The 11,541-nt window shown below is 30.8% G+C and overlaps 1 protein-coding gene across 1 annotated transcript in view; it reads right to left on the bottom strand.

Moving 5' to 3' along the window:
- Positions 1 to 7,660, bottom strand: part of LOC106681561 (protein qui-1) — a gene marked incomplete at its 5' end in the record, with an annotated part of 249,924 nt that extends 242,264 nt beyond the window's left edge. The window contains 1 exon segment of the mRNA XM_014421920.3: positions 7,581 to 7,660. Coding sequence (XP_014277406.3) covers positions 7,581 to 7,660 — 80 coding nt within the window.
- Positions 7,661 to 11,541: the final 3,881 nt, after the last annotated feature.

The raw sequence follows: 11,541 nt of genomic DNA, 5'->3' as shown, positions 1-11,541 counted from the left end.
GAGCCAACATGATTTTATAAGAAAAGAATTACCCAAAAATTGCATTTTCACACTCCCTTCTGACAGTCATCCCACGACTATGGGGTTACAAGCAAGGCCCGTATTTTCATGATGTAAAAAAAAAAAAGATGCAATGGAAACCTATGATGTATATAACATAATACATATTAAAATACAAAATATGCAGCTAAAAATCTTTAAATGTACAATATGACACAACTCCACGGCGAAGATGATGTTTACCTGGGTACCTACAGATTACTAAACTATTCTATGGTGGGGAGTCAAGTTTCTTATTTTGTGGACCGCCACTTGATGAAAAAAGTCAACGCCCCCAGGCCGGATTCATACCGGCGCCGCCCGCAGATCCCAGAACGATCTATCTAGGCTGTTATAACTGCTATATATCTAAGATATAACTGAGCCACGGACGGCCCACTGATATGTTTAAAATCAAAGTTTTAATTTTAAGGAAAAGGGTTTGAAAATTAAACGAAAATATATTTTTTTTTCATATTTTCTTAATTAAAAATACAGTGGTTATCGTTTATGGTTTCTACTCAGTAATATTTATGGTTACCTCCAAGAATTCACTCCTATTCGATCACTACGGACGATCCAATCACTACACACATCATATTAATGTAAAATAGATATTTAGGGTCCGGAAATATTGGACCCTATATCCGAGGTCGTTTTGAACGATATCCAATGTATGTTAATAATTAAAACGGGTAACAACTTAAGAAATAAAACAACCTGCGGATGTGGTTTTAACTAAGCAAATCTATTTTTAAGATTGGGTGCGAAATGCGCAAACAAAAGTTCATATTTCACTAATTAAAATTTAAAAAAAAAACCTCTATGATCAAAATTAAAAGCATAAAAAAATCAACAACAATGATAATTTCCTTCAACTTTCGCCTGGATCAAAATAGTTTCAACTAAAAATTGATCTTTTTAGTTTTTCGTGTATTCAATCTCAACAAAGAAATCAAATGGAATTATCTATTGTCTTTTGTTTTGCTTTTTAACGAAACGTAGATAATTCATATGAATATAATGAGAAATTTACATTGTTTAGTTTGATTAATTTCGTTAGTAAAATTTAAAAAATAAAAGAAATAATTGATTATTTTAGCTCAGTTTGTTTTATGTATACCTCAAACCTTATTTTAATTTATTAGGCTGGGTATATATTTTTTGCTTTATCTAAAAAATGAACATGTGTAAAATTTGAAGAGAATATGTGTTCTATTTTCCTTCTTTTTTTTTCCATCGTTTCGCTGTAGCTATGAAATAGTTTTTCAGTGCAGTTATGTCCCGTTGTAGTTAACAGAATCTTCTATAATGAACGAAAATTCGAATTTGTCATATTCTAGCCATAAGTTAAACTTAAACTAAAAATATGTTCATAATATAGTTGACCGTATAACTTATAAAATGAAGAAGATGGTCAGGGTTTCGGCAAAAAAGAACAAATAGTTTTAAAAATTTAATGTCCAACGTTTCGCCCCACTTTGCAGGGCTTCATCAGGGCTATTCAAAGCAATAGGTTAATCAGAAAAAAAAGAAAGAAAAAAAGAAAGCTGTTTAACGTATCGCTTTACAGCTTTACTGAATCGAGAATCTTCTCTTTTTAGTCTTCGAAGTAATAAATACCTTTTCAAGATACAAAAACTAAATTTATGTTCATACTGAAAACCGTCAATTAGTGAGGCTATTAATGCACCTGATGATGGTGACACTACTGAATACTGATGAGACAATTCCGTTTGGGGCAGTTTGCTTCTTAGGGAGTGAAATTGATCATCTACATATATAATATATATATATTGAAAATAGCTGAGGGATAAACAATATTATAAAATAATCATTTTTTTAATTGGATAACTAATCGCTCTGAAGGCATTCAGACCATTATCAGCTGAAACGAGCAAAAGCCAGCGCACGTGCCATTGTCATGAGAACTTCACACATGTTGACGATACATATGTTTGCTGTAATGTAAAAAATTATTGCATAAAAAAAAATTCTATATATGTGTTTGTTCGTCAGGAAAAACTGAAGGCTCGTAAGAAAAAAATATTAAAAACACAAAACATATTTAACTGAAACTTTAATATCATTTAAACAAATTTAATATTAGGGTCATTTTGATCCTGTTTCTTGAATATGTCTGCTGGAAATGAGACTAAACAATCAACATTTTATAAATTTGCTATGTTAAAGGTTATTTAATGTCTACGAAAGACAGTACCCCAATTATAATTTGAAGAAACATAAAATCTAAATTTTGACCTGCAGGAGGCCTTGACTCTACAAGAGTTGTAGCGCCACGGATGATGATGATGGTTGTTACTAGTACTATTAGAACCATTTCTCAAGCCCTAAAATACGGTTTTACGAATGCCCAAAATATACTTTACATAATTTCTGTAACAAACAGGTGTGCAACTGCAAACCAACTAATTATAATAAGTAGGCTGTTGTTTTAATATTTGATTCCCGTTTATTTTCCAATCATTGTATTTTTGGCATTCTGAACTCTAAATTCTAGAAGTATTATGGCAAAAACAAAAAAAAAAAACCCAGAAACATTTAGGTGCGTGAAATCAAGCAGGTACAAAAAAAAACCCGCTAAGAACACGTATAATTATATCTACTATTTCCCCCCTCCCTCCCCACTAATCTAAAATCTCTTTGAAATCAAACTAAGTTCAAAAAGTTGGGCATATCAATAGAAACCTGATTAAACGAAGCAACTTTACGAAATCGGATTCAGCAAATAGAACATTTAAACTGTGTTTTACAAGTTACGCGGACCACGGAAGTCTGATATTGAAAGGCTGAGGTTTGATTCAATTAATTCTTGTATTAAAATTTGGTTAGAGTTCATTTGGAGCTGGTGTTATAAGGAACCAATCAACCCGAAACTTCAACTAATCCTTGTTATTGTTCATAATTAAATAATTATTTCTGACGGAAACAGGCAGGACTTCGGTGACTTATAGAGGAGTTCGGAGAAATTTAAAAGCAACGAATTAAAAATCAGGCAAATTATAAATGTTTTCTACTCTACAGGATTATAGAAATAAAAAATGTAAAAGTGGAAACATTAAATAAAAAATAATGGTCAGATTCAATTAACATGGTGGGATTTCACATATTATAGGATAACATGGTGCCGAAGTACTTTTAAAATAAAGGATATAGAGAGCTAAATAGAAAATATTAAGTGGATTCCAATATATATATTGTAAGACTATACGAATGCTGGTACATTTGCTACATTCGCTTAAACAATTCAGTCGTTATTTGGTGCTAAAAACGTATTTCTTCGGATCATAAAGGAGAAAAAAAAATATATGACCACAGTTTCCTTCATCGTAAAAGTTGTATTTATCTCACGTATTTGCCATTTCACCCTCATGTGCGGCTGCTTATTTTATTGGCGCCCAACCTTTACTTTCATTGGTCCCTGTATATTTCATCTAATGCTCTTTATTAATAATGAAACACTAATATTACTTTGGATTCCTTTAAGCAGTAATAATTTTAATCATAACTTTTTCTGAAACTAAAAAAATAATTAGAAAAATCTTATTATGTATATAAAACTAAACTATTAAGGACAGAGTTAGAGTTTATGAGCCTTGCTTTGTTACCTCATACATAAAACAGGACCATTTTTGTAGAGGGCTGAGAGAGGGAAGTTGGGAATAGCTGGCTGAGTTTATGTTAAGTTGCGCTTGTGATCTCGACTAAGGAACTCCATTCCCACTCACCACACGTACTTTTCCTAATCAACTTGGCTTACTTTGTTGGTTGTGTAAACTTTTTTTTTTCTCAACCTTGTATAATATAATATACAAATAATTTTGGTAAATTTATTTTGAATCTATTTCAAGGATTTTCCCTCCTATTTCCCTAAGTTTATTATCGAATCCTTTCATAGTGTATATCTTTCTATTTCTTACAATTACTAAAACATTGAAATAGCTAATCAATTCAATCAAACAAAAACAAAATTAAAGTTTCTATAAATCCCAGATTACAGCACTCGAAGAATGGTGTCGTAACTGGAGGATTAAAATAAATCCAAAAAAACCATCAAAGCACCCTTCGTCGTAAACCTACCGACTGCCTTACAGTCTCCTTTAATGATATTGATCTTACTCCTGTCGAACAGATCCACTACCTTGGACTACATTTGGACAAACGACTAACCTGGAATCCTCACACAAGACTGAAAATACAGGAAACTGCACGTCAATTTCGACTATTACAGTACTTACGAGACAAACAGACTAAGATTCTGATTCATTACAAAAGACTAATCTACATGACTGCAATAAGTTCAATCTGGACATACGGAGTTGAGATTTGGGGATCCATTAAACCTTTTATTTTATTTTTATACCAGATCGGCTTGGTGGGCCTTACATGGTTGATATAACTTATATTATATATATTTTTTAACAGTTGATTATAAGGGGGTATAGTCACACAAATGACACCCCTAACTATATAAAATGTTCTTATTAAATAAAAAAAAAATAAATAGATAAGAATAATGCTTCTTAATAAAAGAGGAAAGTAAACTTTATAACAAAAAATAATGATATTGGTAGACTTAAATAAAACAAATAATTGTCTTCTAATAGTAAAAAGAAACGAGTCAATTTAAAAAAGGGAAGAGAGAAGAAAAGAGAGAAAACAATAAAAAAATAATGAATAAATAAAATGAATAATAATAATAAGTAAATAGAGGTAGTGTGACTATGAATTAATTTTATATTTATTAAAAATTTATAAAAGAATGTCCTACAGCAGTCTGGGCTTCAGTCTTCGGGTTGAGGTTGGGTTTCTCAGGTTGTAGGTCACTGCTCCTTTAACTGTTGGCAACTGGGAGTGGAACTTCATGAACCGTTTTTTGATAAATCCTCCATTGACTCCATTTCTAATTCGCGATGCAATTGGCTATTTCTTATAAACCAAGGAGCATTAACTGCGATTCTTAGGACTTTATTTTGAAAATATTGTAGTTTTTTCCTTTTCGTGAAGGATGCCGCTCCTCAGACTTCACAGCCGTACATCAGCAGTGGCTAGAGGATTGTTTTAAATATAGAACAGTTTTTTTCTGGTTTTAGTTTGGAATTTCACCATTAAACCTTCGAATTCCTCTTGCATCCAATCCTTATAATCCAAAATCCCTCGTAAAATCCTTAATGCTCCTTACTTGATCACAAATAAAATCATACTTAAAGACCTTAATGTTCCATATATAACCGATCTAGCCCGAACCAAATATCATTCCTTCCATTATAAACTTCCTAACCACCCAAACCCTGGGCCTGAAATGAATATGGCAAGAAGACCTACTATTGTAAATTAGCATGTATGTTATTAGAATGCTACCAATGGGTAGTTTCTCTACACGCCTGTAAAACTCCATATTAACTGAGATAAAATTTACTAAATGTACTATAATGTACAGCTGTAAATAGCAATAAATAAATGAATAAAAAAAAGTTTCTTTAAAGAAAGATTTTTTAAAATTCCGTATTTAATCCCTGTCAACCTATTTCAATGAGGATAAAATCTAACCAATATTAAAGTCCTAATTTTTCGCTGATATACACTCTCCAATCAAAATAAAGCTGTTATTAATAAAATCGAAAAATAATGCTATAATGTGGCATTTCACCTTAGCATAATGACATTATGGCAATTTGGAAATTGGTTGTACGGGAAAAGTTGATGCCACTTTCTTGGTATACAATCATCATAAATTAAATCTGAAACCATCTTAAATTTAAATTTCGTACGACATTTTGTTTTTGAGCTTGGCTCATCAACCACATACACCTGGACACAGAACTGTGAGACTTGGTTATTTGGACTTGATGAACATCTAAACGTGTAATTCCGTCGAAAACTCTCGCATTCGAATTTTTCTTTATCGCAATACTTTACCTAACTTTAAATTTAGTAAATAAGTAAGTAGCTCAGTGGTAGGGGCGCAGTCTTACCATTCTGAGATCTATTGGTGGTGCCGGTTCGAATCCGGCCTGGGGGAACACTTTCTCTTGGTATATATTTCATATATATAGTAACTATAATAAAAAAAAAAGTGAAAATGCTGGAATTCTCAACCCAATCTAAATCGTATTCAGAACTTAATATACATATACCGTGTTTCCCCCAATTTTTGAACTGCTACCAAACTTAGACGAAACAATACATGAACCCCACAAGAACTATAACTTCTGTAAATTTTAGCTCCAGTCCCACAAATAATATTCAAACTTACATTTAAAAATTAAAAAAAAAAATTAACAAAATTAAAATTTTAATTTATAAAAGCCAAGGAAATATTTAGAAAGACATTTATTCTGTTAGATCTTGTATTCGGCATCTATCTACCAAACAATAAAATAAGATGTTTATAAACAAAAAAAAATATTTTGAAGAAAGAATTTTTAATATGTGAAAGTTAACGTTCTTAATATCAATATTTAGAAGTAGAAATAAATTAAATCTATATGATTTGTTAGTTAAAAAGATAACCATTAAGATGGTTTGGTCTTCTAAAGTTATATAGTTTTTGGATTATTGGCGATAATGCGAGCGCAAACTCTTGCATTAACTGAAATTGGCCTGTACAGCTGAAGTAAAATAGTCACCACTGGTATATGATAAAAAAAAAAAAAAAAAAAAAAAAAAACCTTAAATGTTTTTAATTATATAAAAGGCCGACATATAACATTAAACAAGGCCAACCAGCCCCTATTATACCACTTCATACGGCTGTATTTTAAAAATTGGTGATTTCCGAGATATTCTCAAACGACAAATAATTTATTTTAAAGTGTAGTTATTATATTGAATAATAATGAGCAGAAAAAAAGGAGAATTTTGGCCATTTTGAGTAAAGAAAATTTGTGGCTGTATAATATAAAATAGGGAAGAGTTTGTTTTTTTTTACCACGAATATTGTTAGCCCTTACTTTTGATGTATTACCAAATTAAACTATGTAACGAATGCATACACCAGAAGTCTCTTATCTTGCTTTTTTTTATATCAATCGGACCATGACAAAAAAATAGGAATAGAGCTGCAGAGCTCCATCTAAAATGTTATTGCTAACACTTCATCAAACTTTTTAGGGTTGAGAAAAAATCCCTCTGACTTTTAAACCAATTTACATTTTTTCAGTTTTGGTGCATAAGAATCTTCGTTACGAACAAAGAACTCATTCATTGCTAGTACACGCAAAATTTAGGTCATAAGTAAGTTTTTGAACTGAAAAATCGTATTATTAGATTTTACAGTTTAACCTTAGGAGGCCCTCTAATAATCAGCAGGTAGCATCAACCGATCCTTGGATTCTATCTCAATTAATTAATAACTGAGTTTTCTCTTGTTGCCTTTTTCATATAGCATCATACTGTGATGGATTGAATGTGGATGGATTTCTGTGAATGGATCATACACAGAAATTTATAGGACCATAGTAATCATTATTATGAAAGGATAATGTAATATACTCATATAAACTAAAAAAAAAAAATACCTCCAATCCTGTGGAATCGTAAGTAGATTGTAAATCGGGCCCGACATTTTCTAGAAGTATGCGGCGTTCTTCAAGGAAATCTGGAATAAAAGTTTTTCATTAGTTAAATTATATTAAATTAGTGAAAAATAGTAAATATAAAATTTTATATGTAACACTGGGCAATAGGAGATAAAATCAACCGAGGAATTAAATATTGTTCATGTTTGGTTTCACTGTGCTACTAACTCCAAGGACCCGAGTTCGAATCCGGGCGTGGCGGAGAATTATTTTCAATTTTACTGTAGCCGTGAGTCAACTCTGTGGGTCTGGAAGCCCTCCGGCGTCCACCCAGCCTCATACAGTATCTTTAATTAGATAAAAATCTGGCCGTTGATTGTGATTCTCATAAAATCACCTCCTTGCATAAACATTGGTCTAGTAATAGTACTTTCATACAAAGTGGACCCCTAACCCTTCATGGGTCGAAGCTGTACTGATTTAAATTTTTTTAATATTAGGTTTTCACAAATCTAAAATATTTGAAAAAATATATTTGCCAATATATTTATTTTCTTATTTTATTAATTGTATATTATTTAAAAAAAAGGATGATATTTGAGTTCATTAATTTGTAATTATAAACTTTATAATATACAATTAATAAAATAAGTAAATAAATATATTAGCAAATATATTTTAGATTTCTGAAAACTAAACATTGGAAAATATTAAATCTGTACCACTACAAATTAAATTACATTCAAATTTTCAGATATTAAATTTGAAATTTTCCATATGAAATCAGCAGTGCCCTAATGCAATTTTATGTATATAGTGAGATAGTACTTAAATAATATAAACAAACAATTTTATATATTCTAGGAACGGCCGGGGCTATAAATAAAACTCCACTGACGCTATCAGTAATAACTTCCGTGGTTTATGATTAATGCTCAAGATCAATATCGTTCCAGTAAAAGTATTTATTTTTTTTTTTAGTCCCCACGAGATTTATTATTTCAATTTTTAATGTTTTCATTAACATTATCTTTACATATCTCGCCGTTAGAATCTTTAACGACACCAAGCTATGGAAATTGAGAAAATCAGAATGATTTCCTAATGAGGTATCGCATTGAGCACACCCACACAATATAATTAAAAATAATATGGTGATTCCTTCACTATATACTTTTAGATTTTTGAATGATTTAACATCTTACTCCATTTTTTTCGTATATTCACCTTTTAGTAAATTTAATTATCTACATGAAAGAGATAATTACTCTATACAGGATCAACAGGAAATTAGAAACGTATATTCGCCACAAGATAATGTAAGAAAGGTAAGAAATATATCTTGTTATAATTTTGGTTATGCATAGATTATAGATCGGACAATTGAGATTAATTATATCCTTTCCTATTGATTTTTGATAATGAAAACGAAGAAATGAGGATTTAATACAATTTTTACTGTCAGCTCAAACGCTCATATACAATATTAAATTAACACGTTTTATTCTTATATAAAAAAGTGATATTTTCCTTTTCTGAGTTCTTAGGAAATAAACATGCTGGATCTGCTAAAAAATATACTTTTATTAAATATTGTACACTATTACTGAACTTAAAAACTAAAAATAAACAATCACAACGTATTTTGATACAACAAATAGCTAGTTGAAAGTTATGTAGGTGATGCCGCTTTTCCAACCAGATATACATCACTCAGGATCTACTGATTCTTCAATTTTGCCACAGAGGTCGTACGTAAAACTGTTCAATTCAAACTCAATGACAAAAAAAACTAAAAAACTTACTAATTACATTTTAACCACTTTTGGTTAAACCATATAAAATACATTGTTATATAAATCATACAAATTACAGGCTTATCACCCTGTTTAACCATTCTGCATTTATTTTTAAATCCATTGAATAAAATCTGAAAATCATTAATGTAAATATTAATCGCCGCACATTTCGGTTTACCCCAGTCTGTGGTGATTGAACAAGTACTGTTACTAGAGCAATAGTTGTGCAAGGAGGTGATTTGTTCCGAATTTCACTCGACCTCCAAATTTTCCACCTATTAAGAGTTGGACCCCGAAGAACTCCCAAACCCAGTTGACTCATGGCTACAGAAACAGTGTTTTACCACTAATCCACGCCGCTCCTCATAGTTGTGTATATACTATTACAAATTGAAAGTTAACATGCTTCATGTCTAATTAACTGCTTTAATAATGTTTAACTGTCAAATGATACTATTGATCGTTTTTTATCCTTCATGATAGTAATAAATCCTTTAGACTACTTCCGATAAAACTTGGTCCCCTAAATACTCCAGCATCAGCATATAAATTGGAATGGTTCGAATTTCGTAAACAATCCCAAGCCCATAAAAACCCGCTCAATATGAGCCAACTCAAGGACTCGGGTCGCCGCATGCATAATCTCCTCGGTTATTGTCATGTCCGCCTTAGTTAATGTCCTCATTTCCTCTCTTTTTGAAAATAAAAGTAATACTTGACCTCAAAAATATTAACAGTTAGTTTTCAGAACAAACACAACTCATCCAATGTCATCCAAAATGATCCAATGCTAGCTAAAATATGGGCTTATTTTAAACGATAACAAATCGTTAGGTACAAAGTGTTTCCTCTAGGATTGTACTCTCAATCACCACTTTAGAGAAAAATTAATTTGTTTTTCAATAATTAATTACTTGATAAGCTGTAAATTTAAAAAATAAACTCTTGTATTCTTTTGAATTAACCAACCACCGTGTTATTTATCATATTTCATTCTTATTATTTTTACATTAGAGTACAAGTGTTTTTCTATTATTTATTTTAGCTTCAGAATTTCGTATAAAATTATAAATACAATTTTAATTTCGTACGAGGGACAACGAAATAGTTGGATTCTGTAAAATTATTAATTCCATGGTGGAGTATGAAAAAAAAAGACCGAAATAGTTGCATGTTTTACATTATGTAGAACACTGAGAGCATTCCACATTTTTTTCAGAGAAGATTAAAAGATGACATATTATTTATTTAGTAGATTTATTAAGGGATGACAATAAAGGTCAAATAAATCGGTTTCGAAATTTTCTACCTTGCGTGAAACAATTAACCAACGTCAGGTATTTTCTGACTTGTAATAGTTTGATCGTCTTTCCTGAAATTAATTCTATGAACTATAGGGAAAAAATCTATTAAATTAAAAAAATATTAGACAGATGAAATTGAATACGAAAAAACTATACAAATACTATGGTAGAAATACTAATTGATATTATTTTATTTCGTTTCATGTAGACCAAAACAGGTGTAATATTTTTCTATACGAAGCCTCATCAAATCAATTTTGATCCATTGGTAGCAACGTCATGAAGAGATCGTTTTTAGAGACATTTACCTAGCACATGGGCTCATGTTTTTTTGCGTTTTGTGTGGCAACCAATTCTTTCGCTTTTCCGCTGGCATTTGAGACTCCACGCAGGTGTGTATATTTAACATTCAGTTTAAAGCAAATAAACATTTCAGGCCTGGAAAGCACATGCTTCTCCCATATCAATTATTTTATTTTAAGGCGTAGGTAGAATGTTAATGACGAGAGCCAACGCCACCTATAATTAGCCTTAGCAAGGAGATAATTACTTCCTTTTTTATTATTATTAATTTTTTTATGAAATTTTCTTGATACTTATTAATATTTCTATACTTTATTTTATTCCCATTCTAGCCGTTTTATTATTTTCTATTTAAGCCGCAGTTTGTTGGTGATTAACCTCCTCGGATTATTTTGTTATATGGATCTCAAGAACCCATTTGGTCTTAATCGAATGGAACAAAATGTACCATTTTTCTCTTAGGAAGGCTATTTCAATTTTGAAATTTTAAAGCTGCTATTAAGGAAATATTCACTCATTCATAACTGATAGCCTCTTCAAAGATTTATATATATA

Source organism: Halyomorpha halys, unplaced genomic scaffold (assembly GCF_000696795.3).
Source record: "Halyomorpha halys isolate HHAL.00 unplaced genomic scaffold, Hhal_1.1 Scaffold348.1, whole genome shotgun sequence".
NCBI classification, from domain to species: Eukaryota; Metazoa; Arthropoda; class Insecta; order Hemiptera; family Pentatomidae; genus Halyomorpha; species Halyomorpha halys.
Note: the sequence above shows the minus strand (reverse complement) of the source record. Positions and strands in the feature narration are given on the sequence as shown.